The 24,743-nt window shown below is 43.5% G+C and overlaps 2 protein-coding genes and 1 long non-coding RNA gene across 4 annotated transcripts in view; 1 reads left to right on the top strand and 2 right to left on the bottom strand.

The window, feature by feature from the left end:
* ZC3H12B (zinc finger CCCH-type containing 12B) overlaps window positions 1-2,311 on the bottom strand; it is a 36,984-nt gene extending 34,673 nt beyond the window's left edge. For both annotated transcript variants that reach the window (XM_081897348.1, XM_081897347.1), the window contains exon 1: window positions 2,020-2,311. The gene's annotated coding sequence lies outside the window, so the exon portion shown is untranslated. The remainder of the gene's footprint in view (window positions 1-2,019) is intronic.
* A 6,701-nt stretch (window positions 2,312-9,012) lies between these two features.
* Window positions 9,013-20,321, top strand: ZC4H2 (zinc finger C4H2-type containing). The gene is made up of 5 exons (XM_081896683.1): window positions 9,013-9,273; window positions 14,555-14,726; window positions 15,705-15,877; window positions 18,396-18,558; window positions 19,702-20,321. The coding sequence occupies exons 1-5, from the start codon at window positions 9,221-9,223 to the stop codon at window positions 19,813-19,815; spliced, it is 675 nt and encodes a 224-aa protein (XP_081752809.1). The 5' UTR covers window positions 9,013-9,220; the 3' UTR covers window positions 19,816-20,321.
* Window positions 20,322-20,473: 152 nt separating this feature from the next.
* Window positions 20,474-24,213, bottom strand: LOC309361621. The gene is made up of 3 exons (XR_014164565.1): window positions 21,954-24,213; window positions 21,666-21,710; window positions 20,474-21,478 (listed from the first exon to the last, which is right to left on the bottom strand). It is a non-coding gene; the product is annotated as an uncharacterized lncRNA (long non-coding RNA).
* Between the last annotated feature and the right edge of the window lie 530 nt (window positions 24,214-24,743).

The following is a 24,743-nucleotide window of genomic DNA, read 5'->3' as shown; positions in this document are numbered from 1 at the left end:
CTTTTGGGACTACTGAAGGCATGATTAGATCAGTCCACTGCTCCGCCACTGCTCCAGTGTTTAGAAAAATATTACCTATGAATCTAGATTCCAAATAGCTACAAAAGCCAATAGCTGAACTTAGACTTATCCCCACATAATTATCATAGTTGGAAGGAACCTTGGAAGTAATCAAATCCAATCTTTATTGTTATAGTCCATGACCAGCACCCTCTAAAGTAATCTAATCCAGTGTTCTTCAGCCTTAGATCTTAGTCTACAACAGCCTTAGTTGTTGAACTACACCTTCCATCATTCCTGAACACTAGCAAAAAATGGATGGGAATGATGCAGAGCAGCAACAACTGGAGACCCAAGGTTCAAGAATACGGATGTAGTTCAACCTTCTACTCAATGCAGAATGCAACCACAGCATCCCTAATAGATTGGCATCTAGCTTCAGCAAAAAAAGAGTCCTGAGATAATATATTCCATTGCTGAACAACTCTTACCATAGTTTGTTTCTCCTAATGTTCTGCAAAAATATGCTTCCCTGCAATTTCCACCCAGTAATCTGCCCCATAAACACATGACATTCACCCACCTCCCTAAAATCTCCCCATGTCAGTTAGTCATGTCAATAACTCTGTAAACAAGAAACAGCGCCTGATTTTTCCTTTTCCTCTTCCCTCCCAATCCTGCTTCCTTTTGTGCTGTGTCTGTTCAGAATGAAAGCATGAACTGTTATGACTGACATTTGGAAGCAGAAATGGCAGCAGGGGTTATGGCTGAAGAATGGTGTGAAAGCACCTTAAATAAAATACAACAAATAATACCTTACAATTGCTAATTATTGTTTTTAAGTTATTTCAAATTCCCAGCAGCACCCAGCAGTATACTATATCTAACCCTAGAGGGTCCTGCTGAGTTATTTGCTTTAATCGTTTATGCCCTAACCAGCTTTCCATACATATTTCCAGATTGTAAGCTGAGGACAGACCTCTATTCTGCACCTAAGAATTTACTTAAACATATAACCCAACATTTCCATGTAAAAATTCACAGGGTGGTTAGCAATAAAATATATGCTAATTAAATAAAATCAATATATATAAAAATTGGCACTATTACAGGTGCCACATAATACCTACTCTGCATTTGTAAGAACTTGATTGTTTAGTGTGGTGGCACCTACACTTTGGAACTCCCTGCCTGTTGAAATCAAGCAGCCGCCTTCACTGTACTATTTTCGGTGCCTGTTAAAAATATTCTTGTTTAGACAAGCCTCCCTGATGCTTAGAAAGTTGAGGTAATTTGGTATTTTAACGTTTGCATATTTTAAAGTGGGGCTCTGAATCTTTCTTGATTTTACAATTTCATGTTTTTGTAAACCACTTTGAGGGGGGGTTAAAAAATTGAGTGGTGCACAATTTTTTAAAATAAATAAATACTGAACAACAAAATTTAAAGAGCGTTGGGGGTGTATGGCAGAAGGTAAGAGACCTTACCATCATAAATATATTTTAAAAAACAGTAAGCCTGCAACTTGAGGGGGGGCGGTTTAAATTCCAGGGATCGTGCTTAACGCTAAAATCATGTACTGTATAGTCAAAACACGTTGGATTCAATGGTGTGGGGGCTTACCAACGTTTTTCCCCCCCAGGCGCCTACCCTTCTGTTTCTTCCTTTTTGGGGTTTGCTTGGTTTGGTGTGCTTTTTTGCCAAGTTGCGGACTAACAGAACAGAAATAAATGAGCAACGATTACGATCTCAACACGCACAAGCACACAAAACCCTAAATAAGCGCGGACAAGCTCCCTAGCCCCTCAAAAGGGAAATGCTCTTTTGAAACCCCAAGTGCTGCATGTGGGCAGGCAGGCAGGTACACTGCCCCTGCAACGGGAAGCTCTCCCAAGCCACGAGGAAGCCTCGACGCCCCCCTCCCGGGTCTACCGCGGGCGAGGGGGAAGGAGGGGAGGTGACGACCTTTCCCCACCCCACTCCTCCCGAAGGTGAGGCTGGCAGGCGCCGGGTACCCACCTGTCCCGGAGGCCGCTTTGCCGCACAGAGCCTCCGCCCTCCTCACCGGTCTCTTCCTGGGCGCAGCGGCGGCGTCTCTGCTTGGGGGGCCCCGCCGCGGCCGCTCCCGCCCCGAGGCGCCCACAGCATGAGGGATGGGGCGGGGGCGTCCTTCCCGGACGAGGAGGCGGGGAAGCGGCCCCCGGACGGAGCAGGAGGTGGAGGAGCCGGCCCAGCCTGGCCTGGCCTCCGCCGCCGCCGCCGCTTCTTCGCGGCTACTGCTGAGGCTGCTCCTCAGAAAGGCCGCTCGGGCGCCGTCTCTTAGCAACCGCGCCCGGGCCCCTCCCGCTCCTGAGAAAGAGGTGGCGGCGGATTCGGCTTGGCCGAGAAGATGCTATCGCGCCGTCTGCGCAGGCGCGGGCACCCGCTAAGCTGCCGCTGGCCCGTGCGCGATTCCGGCGTGCGCTGCCTAGGAGGTTTAGCAAGGGGGCTGCTTGCTTCAGGACTGGGCTGCTGCAGTGCGCTCAATGGGTGGCTGGGACGGCGGAGGAGGAGTAGGGAGCAGCGAGCTGCTGTTGGTGCAGGATGCTGCTGCACAATTGCTGACCCTGTCAGCTTCTGCTCGTAGGTCTGCGCTGGCCGCCGGTTCGCAACCGGGCTAAGTTCAAGGTGTCCGTCTATAAGAAGCCGTTAACAACTTAGGACAGGTTTGCTTATGAGGCCACCTTCCTGGCATAATGCACCCACTCAGCCACTTCAGTCAACAGAATTGGCATTGATAGAGGGGCTGCAGGATACCTGTTCCACATTTCTACTAACTTGATCTATTGTTGTTATTATTTATTAAATTTCTATACCACCCTTCATCCCAGGATCACAGGGTGGTTTACAATATAAAAATACAAAAATACATAACATAGTATTAGGCAAAAACAGTACCCCCACCCCAGTTTAAAAGTTCATGGATTGTTTAAATAGCTGAAGGCCTGGGAGAAGAGGAATATTTTTGCCTGGCATCTAAATATATGGGTTGAAGGCAACAAATGAACCTCCCTGGGGAGAGCATCTCACAAGTGGGAAACCACTGCATAAAAGTCCATTCTCTCATGTTGCCACTCTCTAGACCTCTTGTGGATGAGGCACACAAAGAAAGGCCTCAGGTGATGATCACAGAGTCTGGGGAAATATGACAGCTACACTTTGGAATTTTTTCACTTTGCTCTGTTCTGCTAAAAACGTTGTTCAGGCAAGCCCACCCAGATGTGTCAAAAGCTGGTGTGTGTTTTAATCTGTTTGTAGTTTGGTGCTGATTTCTTTAATGTTTAAATAGTTCCTTGTGACGGTTACTAAGAATTTTATTGTTTCATTCTCTTTGTAAACCACTTTGAGGGTTGGGGTTTTGTTTGTTTTTTTACAATTTTATGAAATATAAACAAACAAGGTATCTCTGCTATCAGTGGATGCTAGCAACTATGGCTATGTTCTGCCCTCACTGTCAGACACAGTTGTTGCTGGCCTCCACACCTCCTGAGAGATAATGGAGCGTGCTCCTGGGTGTGAAGTCAAGCCACTGGAGAATCATAGCACCTTCTTTGTCTGTACAGAACAGTAACCCATAACCTCTGGCTCCCACATTGTGTTTGCTGAATTAGCAGCACTGAAGTGACCTCTTTCATGGGGGGGGGGGCGAGCCTGGGTAGTGTGCATGGAGGTCCTGGGCTGCCCAGATAACAAGACTCCCCTCTTGATCTCACTTCTGAGGTTGGTCCAAAGGAAAGCAGAACAATACAGCTTGGCTGGAAGAGTTGCCAGACAGTGGTGTATAAGTCACCCATCCAACTCCACTCTGGATTTGTGTAGAGTTTACTGCTTAGCCTTTTCTTCTCCTGAAGATGTCCTGCAAGACAGCAAGTACAGATTTTTCCTCAGGATTTACTTCTGAAGCCTTTCTCAACAGAGGTTTAGGACCAGAGTTTTCTTTCTCCTAGATGGGCTAACTTCCCAGGTTGATGAGCCCCATCTGCCCCTCATTTCCCTCTATAGCACAATCAGAAACTATTGGACCCATTATTGGTTTCATTCACTCAAGCCGCCAGAACCTCACCAAAGGCTTGAGACTCATCTGCTACCCTTACCTGTCTTAGCTGGTCAGTCGAAGCCATTCCCAGGGTGTGACCACAGTCGCATGGTGACAGCTTCTAGGAGCCACAGATGAGAGCTGAGAGCAGGGTGGAGACCAAAGGTGTATAAACTACCCCCCAAGGAGCATGACCTGTCCCACAACAGAGGTGCTACACGTCCCCTGTACACCCATATATATACATAGGTAGTTTCATTTTTGTGTTGTCTAACTGCTCAATCATAGATCCCAAAGCAGTTTACAGAATGAAGCAAGGGTTCTACTGAAATCAGATGAAACAGATGTACAAATAAAGAAATAAGAAAATCGAGGCACAAGGCGTCACTGCCAGAAAGCCAGCTGGACTTATTGATATGATCCAAACTCTGCTAGCCGCCCTCCCCCCAGTTTATTAAATGAATTTTATAGTGACTCATTTTATTTCTCTCTTATCCCGTATTGATTTGCCCTTTAAAATTAAAGTGAGTCAGCTATTTCATGATTCTCCTTTAACCTTTATGGAAAGTATGTCTCAATGACTTCATATTTATTAATTGTTTTCTTAAATGTTATTTGAGAGAGAGAGAGAGATCACTGACAAGCCCATCATTCTGCATGTACACGGTTTGCTGTATTCACAAATATATCTACTGAGCATGAGCAGGATGGCAAACATCCTGATGCTGTTAGTCTGCAAAGCATCATCAGTTCCCACACCACCCACCCAAAGCAAATAGCATCCATTGGGAGTTTCTTTCTGTGTTCCCTCTTAGCCACTTGCAAATCTCATCTTCAGGAGCCACACTGCTGCTTTAAAAAGGCTTCTACAAACATGTGGGATGTGCCTAGGTCAATAGCCACCAGCAATGCTGATTTTTTAAAAAAAATGTATCTAGCTATCACAACTCATTGAAGTTATCTACAATGTGGATAGCAAACCAGTGGCCCTCCAGACCTTACTGGATTACAACTTCCACCCACCCCCTTGTGGGATAATCATCCTCATATAACCAAAATGCTTAAGTCTAATTAATGCATGAAAGGCTTAAGGCAGTGGTTCTGAAAGGGTGTGCTGTACCACAGTAGTGTGGCAGGAGTGGATGGCAAATTTAGCAGAAAGATTCAAGGACATTTAAACATTTCAGTGTAGTATAGTATGGTATCAAAGTAGTATTTATTTATTCATTTATTTATTTATATATATATATTGCAGAATGCAGTGCTGCTTTTTTTTTTTTAGAAAAACTGGTGCTGGAACTCACCATGAACACCTCTCATTCTCTTAGAATGGCAATGGCACCCACCTGACAGGTGCCGGAACTGAGTCCCGGTGAGTTCTGGCTGAACCCCCCCCCCCCAGGAAGATGGATAGAGATCTTTTCAAAATCAAGCACTGCCAGGAGTTTATTCTTTTTGTTTTCCGTTGTATTTCTAATCAATAAAAACATTCGGTGTGGCGCAACAAAAATTTTATTCTGAACATGTGGCCCAGAGAAAGAAGTTTGAGAATCATTGGGTTAAGACAGTAAGCTGTCCTGCCAGGCTTAGCTAGGTCACTCCACCTTACCTTGGGAGGGAGGGTTAGCAAGCCTTTGTTCTCTTCCATCCCACCATGTCAATCCTACCAGTAAGGAGTTCTGAGCTAGTTGCTCCAAGTTTAGAATGTGTGTCTTAAAGAAGCCATCTTTGTGATTCTAAACAAATAATTTAGAAGCACTCACCACACTGGAACATAAATTTTCCTGCCTGTGTTTTCTAATTGCTGTATGGAAAATCACGTGAATCTGACCTTTGAAGGGTTTGTAAGTAAACCATTTTTAACTTGTCATCTAACTCAGTATTTTCTATATTGATATTTCCCAAACTTGGGTCTCCAGCTGCTTTTGGACTACAATACCCATTATCCCTAGCTAGCAGGACCAGTGGTCAGGGATGTTGGTGGTTTAAGTGGGCTGTGGATTGCAGTCTGACTCGTATTGCATTCATTGATGTGATGGGGAACTGAATAAACCCATGAAGAAATAAATCCAGCTTGAAAATGTTACCTTGGGCTAAAATAAAAATAACAAAGAAAAAATGAGTTTTGTTGATGTTGTTGTTGAAGCTGGATAAGCCCCTTGCCATTGCTCATGTTTTGTGCATTCTCTGTGGAATCTTAATTTCCTCTCCCTCCTCATCTCCTCAACCTGCCAGCTCTCGTTCCCTCAGTGTCTTAGCAACCAGAGGAGACTCACTGGCCCACTGCAGCTAATGTCCCTCAACCCCCTCAAAGCAATCACATTTAATTTCTCTAATTAAATCACACATCAAAGGATTCTGAATCCTCCAAACATATAGCCCTGAGCTGACCTGGGTTTTTTAAGTGTTCTCCTATTACAGGATTATATTACAGTCAGGTTACGGACACTTCAGGTTACAGACGCTTCAGGTTACAGGCTCCGCTAACCCAGAAATAGTACCTCGGGTTAAGAACTTTGCTTCAGGATGAGAACAGAAATTGCACGATGGCGGCAGTGGGAGGCCCCATTAGCTAAAGTGGTACCTCAGGTTAGGAACAGTTACAGGTTAAGAACGGACCTCCAGAATGAATTACAGGGGCCATAACAGTTTCCTCAGAAAATGCAGCAGAATATTTAATCTCACAATAGATATGGTTGTTGTTGTTGTTGTTGCTGCTGCTGCTGTTGTTGTAGAATAACAGAATCATAGAAGTGTAGAGCTGAAAGGGACCCCCTGCAATGCAGGAATCTCAGCTAAAGCACCCATGACAGATGGTCATCCAACCTCTGCTTAAAAACTTCCAAGGAAGAAGAATCCACCAACTCTTGAGGAAGTCTGTTCCACTGTCAAACAGCTCTTACCATCAAGGTAGCTTCCTATGGTCCTGAGGTAAAGGGTACCCTGACCATTAGGTCCAGTCGTGGCCGACTCTGGGGTTGCGACACTCATCTAGCTTTATTGGACGAGGGAGCCGGCGTACAGCTTCCGGGTCATGTGGCCAGCATGACTAAGCCACTTCTGGCGAACCAGAGCAGCACACGGAAACACCATTTACCTTCCCACTGGAACGGTACCTATTTATCTACTTGCACTGGCGTGCTTTTGAACTGCTAGGTTGGCAGGAGCTCACCCCGTCGCGGGGATTCGACCGCCGACCTTCTGATCAGCAAGCCCTAGGCTCTGTGGTTTAACCCACAGCGCCACCCACGTCCCATGGTCCTGACCTAGTGTCCTCTATATGTTTTGGGCTACAATTCCCATCAGCCCCAGGCAGCATGGCTATTGTGTGTTATGTTCACTAATATATGTATTTTTAATGCACACTTAACTCCAGTATATGCCTTATTGACTACATTATTTGGCTGCAGAATTGCAATGCAGAATTCAGAACAGGGTGACTTTCAAGGGGTTTCTGTTTTTCACTCTGCATATTGTTTCAGAGACTATGGATTAGGTAGGGTCATTGAATCAATATTTCTCCCACATATGTATGTGCAGCTAGCTTTTTAAAAGAATGTGACATGATATTGTGAGATGAATAAAAGGTGACAGTGTTGCCTTATTGGAAGTCCTGATGCAAAAATTTTAATCGTTCCATCTCTTTCTGTTCACAACTACAGTTACAGGCCTCTAGACCACTAGGGTAATGGGCTTTTACCTTAATTCCCTCTGTCTTGGAGTGGAATAATCTGCTGCACTACATTAATACGTGGTGCATTTTATCATAAAAAGGAACAACTAAAAGGGAATGCTTTGTGTGAACCGATAGTTGGTGGAGGCAAGAACCACAAATTGTGAAGGAGGCAGGAGCCCCTCTTTTTTTCTTTCCAAAAAGGAGGCAGGGGCTGAAGAGAGAGAGTGGGGGAAGGGAGTAAAACACCCATCGCTTTGGTTCAGTAAGGACAAGGAAAGGGCGTGTTGAGCAGGGTGAGAATGGGGGTATGAATGTACAGAGCCCACAGTGAGCAGCAGCCCCCAAGCCTACAGCTTTCTTTTAAAAAAGAACTCTTTGAGAATGAAAGTTACGGAACAAAAGGTACAGATATCCTTCAAAGTGATTGGAATCATTAGTTTATATAGTTTATATGTTTATATATATGTATATGTTTATATGTTTATATAGTTTATATGTAACTCTTTGAGAATGAAAGTTACGGAACAAAAGGTACAGATATCCTTCAAAGTGATTGGAATCATTAGTTTATATAGTGGTACCTCTGGATGCGAACGGGGTCCGTTCTGCAGCCCTGTTCACATCCCGAGTGGAATGCAGCTCGCGACTGCACGTCTGTGCGGGTCGCGATTCACCGCTTCTGCGCATGCGCATGACAACATTTTGAGTGTCTGCACATGTGCGAGTGGCGAAACCCAGAAGTAATGCGTTCCGTTACTTCCGGGTCGCCGTGGAGGGTAACCTGAAAATGCTCAACCTGAAGCATATTTAACCCGAGATATGACTGTATTTCAAAAAGGGGGGCTGTCTATGTTGCACAAAGCTCACACAAAACAATACTCTCTCTCTCACACACACATACACACATAGCTTTGTGCAACTTGCTCTTCTTTCGTACAATATACATTACTCTATTCTACCGTCTATTGACTATATATAGCACAAAGTAACTATGTAATTTTTATATGGCATTTTATTCAAATTTTGTCAAATAGAGGTTGTAGTTTTTAATTCATTTGATGAATTAAATGGAAAGATCCATAATCTCCACTCTCCAATCTCCACTAAAAACAAAACAAAAAAACACTCTAGGAAAACGCATCTCACTCATTTGCACTCCTAATGACCACTGGACATAATTAGCTGTGACAAATGCAAAGAGAGGTTGCCGGAAGAAAGAGAGCAGTAGCTCCGCGCTTTGCATTGTGGGCCTTGTAGTCTTGGCCGCCTAAGTGAGCCTGGACCGCTATTACAATCTGAACTCGAAGTCCCGAGAGGTCTCGCTCTCCCCTACCGCAGTCTTTGCGTTCAGAAGCACGGTCGGGGCGGCTACATTGTGTCTATTGTATTGGATTTTCCTTTCTCCCTCCTCTTTGCCTGCTATTATTTTGTTCATTTCCACGGGAGGTTAAAATCGCGAATGAGAAAGCATGGCTGATGAACAGGAAATCATGTGCAAACTTGAAAGCATCAAAGAGATCAGGTAAGGCTTCCGTTGTTTGTGTGCCGTTTTTAGAAAGGATGGTGATATACAGCCCGATTCCACGCATGTTTATTCCGAATGCATCCCTTCTGTGTCTGTCGTGGTTTACTTCCAGGAAAATGCGTGCGTCGGATTGCAGCTTAATTTCTCCTCGCGCCCGTTTTCCTTTTCCACTGTGAAAGAGTGGCTAATTTATGCTAGTGTAAAAGTAGCTACTATAAATGTCACACAAAAGGTCCATTGGATTTTAAATGGAGCTTCTTTTGAGAGCAACAGACGGGGGGAGGGGGAAGCGGCCCCAGACTGACTTATGTTGAATGCACATAAAACATGCACAGCGGAATTATGGACCATACATTTGCAGAAAATCGTCCATTATTATCATTATAGTTGCTTTGTATCAGCCTCTACCAACCTAGTCCCCTCCAGATGTTAAACTATAACTCCCACCAGCCTCAGCCAGCATAGCGAGTGAGAGTTGTAGTCCAATAACATCTGGAGGGCACCTGGTTGTCAAAAGCTGTTCTGTATTAAAGCTGCTACATTCTTTATGGAAGGATGCCTCAGGAAACAAATTAATAAGTCTGATGCTGTGCATGCTTACTCAGGAAGAAGTCCCACTGGGTTCAGTAAGGCTTGCTCCCTTGTAACTGGGTATTGGAAACAGTAATTTTTTTAGCAACATAAAGCAGTTTTGATGGATGAGCAGCTCTGACAATGAACAAAGTTGGAAGATAGATTTCTAAGTTAAAGATGTGATTCCTCCTAAGCTGAAACACTTTCGGAAATAGTCAAGGTAGAAGACAGGTGAATTTGGGTATATCCTTGCCAAGAGAGGATGAGGCAGAATTTGTATTGGGGAAATCTTCATTACAAGTTTTTATCTGCCTAACACAGATAACCTTCCAGATGACCTGTTTGTTGAACATTCATCCTGATTTGTTTGCACAAGTTTGCAGGGAGGTTTAGACACCAGATATTTATTGAGCATTTATTCTGATTTGTTTACAGAGAGGTTATTTGACATTGTGCCTGTCCCACACATTCCAGTGCAAAAAAGTTTGATTTGGGGGAGGAAGCGGTTTTGTTGTGCATGAGTTCCAAATCAACTTTAATTTCACAACCTGTGCAATTTGCCTGTATGTGAATATCACCAGAAAATAGTGTCATTCTAGACACACACACCTTGTTTCCCTTCTCTTGTGGAAAAGAGAAGGGCCTTGGTAAATATAGGGATGCAAAGCATAGTCAGTTTTCTTTCCTTTCTCTTATTTGCAGGGGGATCAACTCCCCTGCTTATTAAGGGAGTAGATTGGAGACACACAAAAGAAAGGAATAATGGACTGAGCACAGCTGCTGCAGTTTTCTAAAGCCTCCCTCCAACACACACAAACACACACAATGAGCTGGGAATGCCCACCCTTCCATGCAATGGAACCTTTTACATTTTTATAAAGTGGACGGTAGTGCATGTTACTGGGACATATGTAGTTTGCAAAGCACCATTCCTCTTTCACTTTTAATGTGGTGTTTTAAATAATATGAACATTATGCTCTTCTTATTGTTTCATTTACCTTGTCTAAGTCTTTTTGTGAAGGCAGAGTCACCATAGGAAGCTGCCTCATACCGAATCAGACCAGAATGCCAACACAGTTGCCAACACTGATTGGCAGCAAGTCCCCAGGATTTCAGGCAGGGAGTCTCTCCAACCCCTACCTGGGGATGAACTTCTGACTTTCTGTATGCAAGGATGATGCTCTAGCTCTTATGCTCTAGCTCTGTTGTATTAACCTATAAAATCCTGAGCAGTTTGGGCCAGGCTCCTTGAAGGATTGCTTTCTCCAATGCATACATATTTGGATCTTGAGATCTTCTGCACAGGAGTAACCAACGTGGTGCCCTCCCAGTTTTGGACTACAACTCCCATAATTCATAAATATTAGCTGTGCTGGCCAGTGCTGATTATGTTGTAGTCGACAACTTACAGATAGCTGCCTCTGTACAGAGATCCAATTAGTTTATTTGTATCTAGTCATCAGACCATGAAAAAACAAAAGTCTGTTCTACAGAGTGCCTTTTCCAGGGTCTCCTGTCCTCAGCCTCTAACAAAGTGAGGCAGGTGGTTACTGGAGAGAGGACCTTTTCAATGGTAGCACCCTCTTTAACAGAAAGTACTCCCCAGACACTTGCCTTTTAAGGTGCCATGTGAGGCCATTTCATTTTTCAGGGGTGTTTATTGAGATTTCATCCTGATTTCCTTGTTGTGTACATATAAGATTTTCTCCTATTCACCCCACTCTTTCCAATGCATTTTCCCATCACTTTTCAACCTGCAGAAAGACCATTTCTTTGTTATGCTACGGTGGCAGATCTCTTTAATCCAATTTAACTGCATAAATCCCTCACACACACAAATTGACAGTCTGGAGGCACTCTGTATCTTTTATTTACAGTAGGCACATTTGTCTAGTGGGTTAGATTCTGACACCACGCCTCCCTCATGCTGGATTTTTTTTTAAAAATGCTGTTGTGTTGATGATTTCAGATGGATTTTATTGTTCTATAATTAACTTCAGTGTTTTCATTGTGTCAAATTTGAATTGTGCTTTGGGTTTCTAATGCAAAACACCCAGATAATCTAGTTATACAGCCAGCACATGAATGCCCAAAATAGAAGTGAAACACCATAGGAATGAGTTTTGAGACATGATTTTATTAGATTGATGAATGAAGGAGGAGGAGATACTGATCGTTCTATAGCTTTTTCATTATTATTATTTTGAAGACTATTCTGGCTTCTAATGTCCAATGCTCTCCTCTCCTTATTTAAGGGTGGGTTTTTATAACTCACTGGTTACAGATTTGCTTGTAGGGATAACACAGGGCATTACAAGTAGCCTTGAATGAAAAGTTGAGCCAGGAACAGAGAAGGGCATAGGGGAAAATCAAAACTGATAAATTAATGGCAAATTGTTATTATTTTATTCAATTTATAACAACAGCGACTTGACTGAAAGCTCCCCCCTTCTCAGGTTTCCTTCTCTCTTAGTTATGATGCTCTGTTGTACCTTAATTCCTCCTCTGACATCCTAGTTATGCTAGAGGTAGCCTAAACTTTTCTCTCTTTTTCCATTTCTTCTATCATTGTAAAGAACACTATTTCCCCCAAAGAGATGAACCCTCTGAATATATAGGGCTGGCTTATCCTGAGTCAGACATGTAACCTACTTAAGGAAATATGGTCTACTCTGAATGGCAGGAATTCCCCCCCACAATGTCTCATGTAGACTCCTGCCCTGCTGTGTGAAGGTGTCGGTGGAGATGATGCAATAAATTGAACTTGGGACTCTTCTGAAGAGAAACCAGTCATTTTGTTAGTGAGCTCAGGGTTTTCTCTCCTTCTGCCACTGTGCTACGTGTTCCATTCTGAACAAAAAGATGGCATCGCTGCAAGTCTTCATCCTCCCATTTGTTCTGAGCTGCGGCAAAATGTGCTGAGGAGACCAGGAAAAGTGTGTGCAAAAGTGTGCTCTTTTGTTCAATGTGTTCTTGGAAGTGTGAGTGCATGAGGCTTGAGAGAAGGGGGCGACAGCTGGTGGCGGAGCCGTTATGGCATTGTAGGCTGCAGGTGAGGCCGTAATGAGAATAGGGACGGCATCTCTCTGATCATTTCCACTGCAGCTGAGGAGGCCCATGCAGAGCTAGGTGGCAAAAGATATGATACGACTCCATTTTCTCCTGTTGTTGAAGCCTTGGTGCTAATGATGTGCTGTAATGGGAAAGAGAGGGGCAACAGAAGCAGTGCAGAAAATGGCAATCTAAAAGTTAAGGTGTATAGAGGAGGTTTCACCAGGCAGAGGCTACAAAGAAGAGTTGGCTGCCTTAGATGTGGTGGTCCTGGGGACTGAGATCCAACAGGGTAGGGCTAGAGCTAAGTGGTGAAGCACCTGCTTTACATGCAGAAAGTCCCGGGTTCAATGGTCAGGAGTGAAAACTCCTGTTTATAAAAGTGGAGAGCCACTGCCAGTCAGTGCAGACAGCTCTGAGCTAGATGATCCCAACTCGGTATAGGCAACTTCCTATGCTCATAAGTAAGGTAAAGGGTATAGGGCCCCCTGACCATTAGGTCCAGTCATGGCCGACTCTGGGGTTGCGGCGCTCATCTCGCTCTATAGGCCGAGGGAGCCGGCGTTTGTCTGCAGACAGCTTCCAGGTCATGTGGCCAGCATAACTAAGCCACTTCTGGCGAACCACATCAGTGCATGGAAACACCGTTTACCTTCCCGCCGGGGTGGTACCTATTTATCTACTTGCACTTTGATGTGCTTTCGAACTGCTAGGTTGGCAGGAGCTGGAATGGGAGCTCACCCCGTTGCGGGGTTCAAGCTGCCGACCTTCTGAACAGCAAGTCCTAGGCTCTGTGGTTTAACCCACAGCGCCACTCACATCCTTTTATGCTCATAAGTAAAGCCCTGTTATTCCAAAGGCCCAGCTAGTCCAGCATTCTTTTCCCACAGTGGCCAACAAGATGCCTACAGGAAGCTCATAAGGATATCAGCACAATAGCACTCTCCCATTCATGTTCCCCTAAAAATGGTACTGCCTCTGATACTGGAAGCACCAGTGCTTTTTCTTCCCTGCTAAGTCACTGAGTTGTGCCCAAATACCTTGCATTAAGTAATGAGTTAAGCAAGAAATGAACCATGTGCCAGTTAGATATGTTGATTGTACATTTGACATGCCAGTCAGCTGACTGGTCAAAAATTGCCAAATTGCATTTGAAGCTAAAAATGGCACATATGTGGCATCTGCTCTTTAAATTTTATTATTTAAAAATGAGCAAGTGGAAAAGCTAGGAAGTGACAGCTAACCATAACCTGTAGTGTTAGAACCAGGAAACTATGGCTTCGGAACAAGTCAAGATTTTAAAGCCAACTTTAACCCTTCATATCCAGACTAGAAACAGTTAACCATTGTTTGCCAGTTGTGTGTAACAGGAAGCTATGGTTGACTGTAGATTTGGGGGTTGTTTTGTATGAAGTAAGGAATGATGCAGGAGCAAAGGGGCTGCAGGTGTGATGGTTGTGCATCTCTCGGTTTATGACGCCCAGATTTGAACATGCTGCCAAAACCCACTTTCTTTGGAGCTCAGCCTCATCACCTGACATTTATGACTGTGGTTGGAATGATTTAAATGCCTCTTGGCAAACAGGAAATGCCACCTCAGCTTTACTTTGATATTTTCCGTGCATTTGTGCCTGTGTGTATCCCCTTCCCCAGAAACAAGACTTTGCAAATGGAGAAGATCAAGGCCCGCTTGAAGGCTGAATTCGAGGCTCTGGAATCTGAGGAAAGGCACCTCAAGGAATACAAACAGGAGATGGACCTCCTGCTGCAGGAGAAAATGGCTCATGTGGAGGAACTGAGACTCATCCATGCTGACATCAATGTTGTAAGTGACAGCCAGGCATGGTGGTAATGAGTTTTCATGATCATTCGAGTTGCAGTCTTATGCATACTTAACTGGGAGTAAGCATGACTTTTGCATTTGTTGGGTGTACTCCTGAGTAACCTAGCATAGTGTGAAGGCTTATCTCCTACTAATGTTGTGCTTTCCCTCTTAGTTGCTACTCCTCAGAAATGTGTGCTGAATTCATTTGCTTCCCAGACCTGGTTGCAAAAAATGTTGTCTGTCCAAGATTTGTTATTTCACTTTCCCCCCTGACAGGCTAGGCAGAAGGGAACTCAGAGCAACTTTTATGTGAACAAAACATTCAACTATTGAACTTTATGTCACTGTGCAAAAAGGTGGTAGAAAAGAAGATGTTATGTTCATTATTTATGATCTTGCTACAATGCTTGATGGGGGGTGGGAAGCAGAGAGAGGGACAAAGAGTGAGTGAGAGAGAAAGGTCTAGAATCCCGCCCAATACGAATATTATTGTTAATATTTTATGGCACCATCAATGTATTTTATGTAGTCACTAAGAGAGGATAGCTCAGCACTGGGAAACTCAGCACTGGGAAAGTGACAGAAACAGGAAACAGGGGAAACAGGAATAAACAGGAAATGAATTTGTACAGGGAATCTTATTCAGCCACCTCTCTGGTTTCTGATACTGCAGCAGTCCACAAACATCTCTTCACAACCGTAAGACCTAGAAACTTGATTTTTAAAACTGAGGTTCTCAGGGCATTGACTTCAGCTTCTGTTCCCACAACCTGTGCTGTTTCTGGCCTCCTGCAGAATCTAGCATGGACTTTCCGTATCCCAGGTGACTCTCTTTATCATGGTTTCATTGGTCTCTTTTAAATATTCACCTGAATGTAAAAACCTCAACATTGTGTGGGCCCCCTGGTGCTTTTGTTGCAGCTGCATTTCAGGCGGGGCTGGACAAACCTAATGAATGCTGCCTTGTTCCTTCTCCAGATGGAGAACACAATCAAGCAGTCGGAGAACGACCTCAATAAGCTCTTGGAGTCTACCCGCCGTTTGCATGAGGAGTACAAGCCTCTGAAGGAGCATGTGGATGCCTTGAGGATGACTCTGGGCTTGCAGAGGCTGCCAGATTTGTGTGAGGAGGAAGAGAAGCTCTCCCTTGAGTAAGCTGACACACTTTTTGTTAAAAGCTTGTTGTTGTTTTGTCATTTAGTCATGTCCGACTCTTCATGACCCCATGGACCAGAGCACGCCAGGCACTCCTGTCTTCCACTGCCTCCCGCAGTTTGGTCAAACTCATGCTGGTAGCTTCAAGAACACTGTCCAACCATCTCGTCCTCTGCCGTCCCCTTCTCCTTGTGCCCTCCATCTTTCCCAACATCAGGGTCTTTTCCAGGGAGTCTTCTCTTCTCGTGAGGTGGCCAAAGTATTGGAGCCTCAGCTTCAGGATCTGTCCTTCCAGTGAGCACTCAGGGCTGATTTCCTTAAGAATGGAGAGGTTGGATCTTCTTGCAGTCCATGGGACTCTCAAGAGTCTCCTCCAGCACAATAATTCAAAAGCATCTATTCTTCGGCGATCAGTTAAAAGCTTAGGCACCTGCTTTCAGGTCCTGAGAGGCAAACAGCTTCTCAAGCACAATGAAGAGGGGATGTGTATGCAGGGTGCTGTGATGGACTATGTCCAGTATTCTGTAGGCCCTTTGGATCTCTCTTTACTTGAGGATCATGCTTTTGGAGGTTTTGTTTATTGTTCTCTAAGGCTTAAAAACAGAAACTGTAAATTCTTATAGTAAAACATTCTCGCTTCTGCATTCATCAATTGCTGTGGCAAAAATGATACTATTCCCAAGCCAGCAATTATAGAGCTTTGAGAATGGAATGCTCAGAAGACCCTCCTTCGCTGAAGCCTAGTGATGGTAGAGGTCATGCTGTGTTAATGTGTCCAGCATGTGCATGCAGAAGTTCTCCCTTTTTGCAAGGCTGTTGGATCTGCAGACATCTCTAAAGCAATTATTGAGAAGTCTGTCTGGCTGTGCTTCTCAGAACTGAGGTGTTTAGTAACAGCAAGGTGGTCCAATATGCAGCCCTTGGGGCCTTGTCATGGCCCTTGGTAACATTTGACACCCACCCCCTTGCAGCCCTCACACCGCCTTCCCAAAGCCCAGTTAGCACTTCCCTAGCCTTGGCAAGGAGGTGGGAGGGATTGAAGACCCTGCCAGAGCCTTGAGCATTCTTCCCAAAACTCAGTACCTCACTTAGCCAGGTTTGGGAAGGCAGCGAGAGGGCTTCACTTCCCCTAAATACTCTTGTGGCCCATTTGGTATGGAAAGTTGGACCACCCTGAGTCACAGGCTGCTCCACATGTGTGTGTAAAAATTGCTTATTTGTGGTTTCTGAAATGTCAGTGTAGGTTGGTTGTAGTTTTACCTATGTATTGGACATGACATATTGCAGTTCTGCATTCGATGCTATGTATTGAATTACCCAGTACCTGCAGGTGATGTCCTGTTTGATGCAATATGTTCTAGCCATCCTGCTGCTTTTGAAAGTAGCTTTCTGAAGGAGACACACACAGGTGATGGAATGACAAGGAGGAGATCCAGGATTGCGGATAGATGGCTTAAGTACAGCTCTCACTAATACTTTGCATAGATTGGGAAGCTTGCTGATTGCAAGCAGTTTAGAGTTTGCCAACTATGAGTAGCTTTCCTCTGATTGCCAGGTGTTAGTTTGGAGATGCTGGATGGAAATCTACCACAAATGGGATACCTCACTTTGATAGAGAGATTTCCATCCAGCATTCTAACATCAATAGTCTTCCTACTGATATCAAAGATATAGGGAAGCACCTGTAGGGATGAAAGGAGAAGCAGTCTATTCAATACCTGAAGCGTACACTTTATACTTCACATGATATATTTTGAAGATAGTAGTTCAAAAACGTTAGGAACAGGTGCTCAGGATGGAACATGACACCTGACACATGGCAGGTGTTCAAAATGGCAGCTCTGAGTTGACTACTCCCAGAAGTTGAATATTCCCCATAATATTTTGGAAGAGTCATCTTTGGCCTCAACTGCCCTATACATTTAAAGCAGTATCATACAACTTTAAAATGTCATGGCTTCCCCCCAAAGAACCCTGGGAGATGTAGTTTGTTAAGGGGACTGAGAGTTTTTAGACTCTCTATCCCCTATCCCCAGTGCTGTAACTCCCAGAGTTCCCTGGGAAGAGTCATTGAATGTCAAACCACTCTAGGAATTGCATCTCTGGGAGAGGAAGTGTGTATGTGTGTGTCTCTTAACAACTCTCAGTGTTCTTAACAAACTACAGTTCCCAGGATTCTTTGGGGGAAGGTGTACCTGTTTAAACTGTTATAAAACTGCTTTAAATATGTATCGCAGATGAGGCTTCTCTTGTTTCCCCGTGTCTGTCAGTGAGTGGCAGCATAAGAACACAAGGAAAACACTACTGGATCAAAACAAAGGTCTGCCCCAGCCTTGTGCCCTCCAGATGTTTCAGACTACAGCTCCCATCAGCTGTGCTAGCTGGGGCTGGTGGGAATTGTGGTCAAAAACATCTGGATTGCACCAGGTCAGTGAAGGCTAATGTAAGCTCCCCGAAAGAATCAGAGTGGCAGCGATTCTGCATAGCCTGTATTAGTTTTTCTTCTTTATTTAGCTACTTCGAAAAGCAGAAAGCTGAATGGCAAACAGAACCACAGGAACCTCCTATCCCAGAATCTTTGGCTGCGGCTGCAGCTGCTGCTCAACAGCTACAGGTGGCCAGGAAACAGGACACCAGACAGACAGCAACATTCAGACAGCAACCCCCACCCATGAAGGTAAGGACACACCTTTTGGGTCACTGGTGGTCAGGCAATCCAGCAGCCAAACAACACTTTGTGGCACCCTTCACCCTCCAGGATCATGTGCCAGTTCACAGAATAAATTCTAAGTATAAAACTCTAGGTTATTAGTCAGCATTTCCTCTCCAAAGGCCCTCTTGAGATGTGAGAGGGGAAACTTTTCCCTTTATTCACAAATGCAAAAAAAGAAAAAAAAGAAACAAGATTTTCAGTTCACCAGAATTATCCGTTTTTGTAACCCCTTTCACTGCTCTTCTATGTCTCATGAGATGGCACTTCCCATAATTATTGATCCAGTTGTAAGAAGGGATCCCCTCTTTCCATGACCGATGTTGCGCAATTTCAAGCTGGGCTGCAGTTAAAGACATACTAATTCCTCATGCTGAAGAGATTTCTAATGTTAATGTTAAGAGAATGCAGCACAAGTGTTGGGTCTGGCTCTACAGGTTGGCTATTGCTTCAAATACAGTGGTACCTCAGGTTACATACACTTCAGGTTACATACGCTTCAGGTTTCAGACTCCGCTAACCCAGAAATAGTACCTCGGGTTAGGAACTTTGCTTCAGGATGAGAACAGAAATTGTGCTCCGGCGGCACAGCAGCAGCAGGAGGCCCCATTAGCTAAAGTGGTGCTTCAGGATAAGAACAGTTTCAGGTTAAGAACAGACCTCCAGAACGAATTAAGTTCTTAACCCGAGGTACCACTGTACCTTATGCCAGAATGCTTGTGCTACCTCATGCCCCAACTGTACAGGATATGGAAATATGAGCCCATGTTACCACACTCTCTCCAGCTTTGTTTATTTTTGCAAGCTTAGACATGGTCCTGGGCCATCTTAGAATAAACTTAAGGGATGTTCCTTGCAGGTGATTGTGCTTAGTGTGATGAGGAAGTCTTTCTTTCAGCTGTCCTGTAACCTCCTGCTGCCAGTTGTTTTTATCAGGTGGCTCTTGAGTTCTAGTATTATGAGAGAGTTTCTCCCAGCTGGTATGTGTTTGTTGTCTTCTGAGGAAACTTGGCCAGGCTGTGTCTTGAACCATCAAGGTGAAGAAGCTGCTCACCCTGGCTTTCCAGGGAAAAACCACTTTCCTAATGGGATGGTTTTATTGTATTTCAGGCTTGCTTGTCATGCCATCAGCAGATCCATCGGAATGCACCAATCTGCCCTCTCTGCAAAGCCAAAAGCCGCTCTCGGAATCCAAAGAAGCCCAAGAGGAAGCAAGACGAATGAAAGCCTGCCAAGGAAGTTTGTGACCCAACCAGACCCCAACCATGCCCCATTTTTCAGTAGAACCATAAATGTGACCAGCGTCCACCTGAGTGCAAAATTACAAGCCTGACTTTAGCTTTTGTTTCTATTTATCATGATGTTAAGCACAACTGTTTCATTTTGGACCTTATTTTCATCTTTTGATTTTCTGCTTTACAGGAAGTTATTAAGAGGCAATGGTGCTACAGTTTGTGACATGTTGGTCATCCCACCATTTGGACTCCTACGCACAAGTAGAACCTGCACCACCCTCAGGCTGAAGTACACCTGGCACAGAGAAAACAAAGGCTTTTATCCGATCAGTGATAACATGCTTAATGTTTTAGAAAAACAAACTGAATGATTTTCTACTCAGCTTGCTAAAACATCTTCGTTTTCCATTCCAAGTTTCATCCCATTCCTCCACTAATTTTGTATCAAGCCTTTATGCTAGTTTCCAGAGCTGAAGAGTCTTTAAGTGGGCAAAACTGTGTATGTCTGATTTTATGGGAAGTGTGTCTTTACTCACCCATTTCTCTTCCAGTTATAATCAGGGGTATGTGTTAAGGGAATCAGTATCTGGATCAGTATCACTACCTGGAAACACTGATCAATTATCTTATCTGTTCATGCAAACTTGCATTCGACTGTGCTATTATTTGCAATTTTTACTATTTGGACAATGCACCCCATTTTTGCTAATCATTGGGAGGGCCAAGGAGCCTGTACACAGGCTTGCCTTCTGGCTTAGAGAAATACTATTTGACCACTATTTTGGCATCCAATGCTATAGCAAGTATCACCCACACAAAGAAAAACATTTTTATGTTTGCAATGTTAAGGAAGTAGGCACTTGCTGAAAAGAAGCTGAAACTTCTGCAAGACTGCAGAGAACCCTAACCCTAACAGAGACATAGGAAGTTGCTTTTCACCGGGTGGCTATGGTCCCCCTCCACTGTTGGAGGCAGTATGCCTGTGAATACCTGTTGCTGGGAACAGCAAGTGGAGAGAGTGCTGTTGTGCTCAAGTTCTCCTTGTGGGCTCCTGCTGGGCATCTGGTTGGCCACTGTGAGAACAGAGTGCTGGCCTTAGATGGACCAGCCACCAGGCTCTTATTTTCAGGTTATACTATTTGCTTCCTTAGCCCAGAATTGTGACTGACAGACTGTGACAAGCAGGGTCCCCAACAGAGAAAGGCCTTTTCCCTGTTCCCTTTTAATTTAGGGGGTGAAGAATCTCCCATCTGCAGGCCAAACATGGCCCCCTCTGTCCAGCCTACAGGACTCTTCACCCCAGGCTGAACCCTCACCAGCCTTGATCTGTGCACTCCTCGAGTGCTTTTGCCTGACTGGAACCTGCCCCTGATCCATGAGAATGGATCTTGTTTGCTTGGTTGGTAGATGAAGAAATGTAGCTTACTGTACACATGTAAAAGGCTCCTCTATTATTCTACCCATTTTGTCTGGCATGCAGTCCCAGGAAAGGTGCCCAGAAGGGAGTACAGCCTTATGGGTGAAATGGTTCCAAACCCGTCTTTTAACTGCAGATATCAGGGTTTGGACCTAGTGTCTTCTGCACTGGTGGTTTGTGGTCTACCACTGTGCTTGATTATGGCACACACATGAAGAGCCCTGGTGGCTACCACCTGAGTGCATAGCTGTCAACCTTCCCTTTTTTTTGCGGGAAATTCCCTTATTTCAGTGCTGTTTCCTGCTTGTATCCCAGATTGTTAGATATCCCGTAGACTGTCCCCGGGACAGGTGAGGCTGCTGATCCCTTATTTTCGAGGCTGCTGATCCCTTATTTTTAAATCCAAAAGTTGACAGCTATGCCTGAGTGATGCAAAATGAAGAAAAGAAAAGCATCCATTCATTTTGCTCAAGGAAGGAGTGCAGGAAACTGCCTTTTACTGAGCCAGACCACTTTTACATCTAGCTCAATATTGTCTACACTGATTGACAGCAGCTGTCCAGGATTTAAGACAGCCCTCCGTGGAGATAGAACATGGGATCTTCTGCATGCAAAACAGATGCTCTACCAATGAGCTGCAGCCTTTCCTCAGTAGTCCCCCCCCCCCACTTTTGCTCAGTAGTGTAGCTGTTACTTATCCCCTTCTGAACTATCAACAGACAAGACTGAGTCAGCACCAAGACGTTTATTCAGAGTGGTGATGCCACGATGGCCAAATTAGTTCTCTGGCATGGACAAGTGTCTGAGTTATTTTAACGCAGTGAAGAGATAACTTTTGTTGTTCTTGGTAACGTCAGCTACAAAGGAAGCAATATAACTAGGCTATGTGATTGAATATTAACATTTGGGCTTACACTGCCCATGCACAGTCCAATGATTTATATAAAAGGCTATTCAGCATAAATGTAGGATGATAAATGTCTGTTTGCTTTACATTTGTGCAGTATTTTTTTAAAGATGCTTTTCACATTTCTAGTCCTTAGATGTAATGGGGGGTATGTGGCCTGCCAGATGTTGCTGAACTACAACTCCCATCATCCCTAACCATTGGGCATGCTTGCTGGGGCTGATGGGAGATGGCGTCCAACAACATCTGGAGGGCCACCGATTCCCCACCCCTGATATAATGGGATCTATTATTAGCCCTTTTGTAGCCTAGAAAGAGTCTGATTTAGGAACAAGTGAGAGTGCATCCTTTTTGGGGACCAACTAATATTGTAAACATTGGAAAAATGTTATTTTCTGTTGCTACAGAGATGTCAAGAATAGCTATTAAAGGGACAGTGTATTAAAACACCATTTTTGTTTACCTATCCTGTTTCACATGCTGCTAGTGTTGGGATTTTTGCATTTTTTAAATTATTTAACCAGAAACATATAGTGCAATAACATTAAAATAAAACTAAGGAGAAAACAATACAATTGCATGAAAATCAAAATTGACCCCCCCCCAATGTTGGTTGCATTCACAATTCCTGGAAAAAATAATTGTTGATTTGGATGGTAGTAACAAGTCCTTTAAAAAAAGATTTCCTTTGTTCATAAATATTGGGATGTTGTCCTCACGTTCTTTTTTCAGAGTTCAGTTTAAGCTGAAAAGTTTCTAAGAATTCAAGATAGTAGCATATTTCAAAAAAGCATTTGAACATTGTTATCGTTTATATATAAAATAAATTCTTGCTATATAGTTGAAAATGAATCTTTTTGCTTGCCCTTAATTTCTGAGCTTATTTTTCAGCAATAGCTATGGGCCTGATTTGACTATACCATAAATCCTTATTTAATCTCTAAGTATTCCTATTTATTTTTTGATAACCATCCTGGCAGCAAACAAAAAATAGAAATTCATTTCTTTTTCCAAACTATTTTGATTTGGCCCATCCCACATCCCCAGCAATGTTAAAGTTAGGATTGGTATACTGTAAATTCTTGATTGTTTATTTAAAAAAATAAATAAATTAATTTCTAGGAGCGGCATTTCATGAAAAACTTCCACTGAATGACATTCCCTCCATAATTGTAAATATGCACTCATTTGGGGGAGAGGTTGGGGATTATCACCAGTGGCACCTAAAATTGATCATAAGGGTCATTTCGTGAATTCTTGCTGAAATTGATTTCATATCCCCCCTGCTGCAGTTTCTTTTCCATTTTATGGGATCAGTATCATAACCTAAACAATTTCCCCTGCATTTTTATAATTCCATTAGATGACCTGTGCCTCATTTTGTTAATATTTTATAAATTCATTTTGTTAACATTTTATAAATTGGGGTCATGCATCTTTTGGCATTGAAATTATGTGCCAATATCAGGTTTTTGAATGGTTGCAATTCTCTTTTTACTTGCTGTTTAATAATATATTTTACTATAAAGGAACTAACTCACCTAAGCTCAAACCAAGAGTAATCTTACTCATTATTATTGCAGAAATTCTTAATTCTATAATATCCCTTTATTAACTATTTTAAAAAATATCTGGGTTCTATTATTATAGAACAGTGGATGATGCCAATGGAAGTAAGCAAGGTCTTAATTGAAACTGGGTGCTTCCAACTAGACTGCAAAATTGTAACTCATTTTTATGAAAGGCTTTCAACCCAATTCTACATCCTTAAAGTTTTTTATTAAGTAAAAAAGCTGCCACTACCAGGAATACATCTTGACTATCATTCACACTCCATACTTTAACATCTTCTTTCTTTACTAATAGCAGGATTTGTCTTAATTGGTTTGCCTCATGATGTTAAATGAATACTGGGGATACCCCCCATCTCTTTTCCTCTTTTGACTTTTAAATTTGTGGTCTTCTCCCCCAAATATATAGCCTTCGATTAACTTTTGCCAAGAGTGTATTGTTTTATTGGAAATAAAAATTTGTAAAGCCTGGAAAAGATACAGCAGACTTGAATGCATTTTATTTGCTGCCATTTCCCCTAATAGATTTAGGCTTCATCAGTTGACGCTGATATTTTTGGTAGACTCCCAGCTTTGAGTTCAGATTATGCTAGGCTTCAGGTTGGATTTTGAAACCCAGTGACCTCTGAAGTGAGTCCCCTGGGCTCTGAAATGAAGTCTTGAATAGCTATTCAAATGTACTATATAGAAGGAGTTCAGTGTATTGTACTCTCTGGACCACTATTGTCACATATTGCAATGCAGTGATGCAAATTAACGATGCGATCAACCCATGTGATGTGTTAGCAGCCTCCATGTATGTGTGGCATTGTTAAAGGGCATCCTAGAGGCAAACAAGACTTCCCACCAAATTCTGGCGGCCTTGGCTTTGATTCCCCTCTGGGTTCTGATCAAGTGTAACCTTAAATCCCCTAAGAAAATATGGCCTTGACAAAAGGCATCCATTGTTTTGTGTTACCCACATTTTAGAAACATCCTTTTTGAACTGATGTGAGGCTTCAGCTGCGGTGGCAAAGTAGGGC

The sequence above is a fragment of the Podarcis melisellensis genome (assembly GCF_964234715.1).
Source record: "Podarcis melisellensis genome assembly, chromosome: Z".
Taxonomy (NCBI): Eukaryota; Metazoa; Chordata; class Lepidosauria; order Squamata; family Lacertidae; genus Podarcis; species Podarcis melisellensis.
This window is presented reverse-complemented; position numbering and strand designations above follow the sequence as displayed.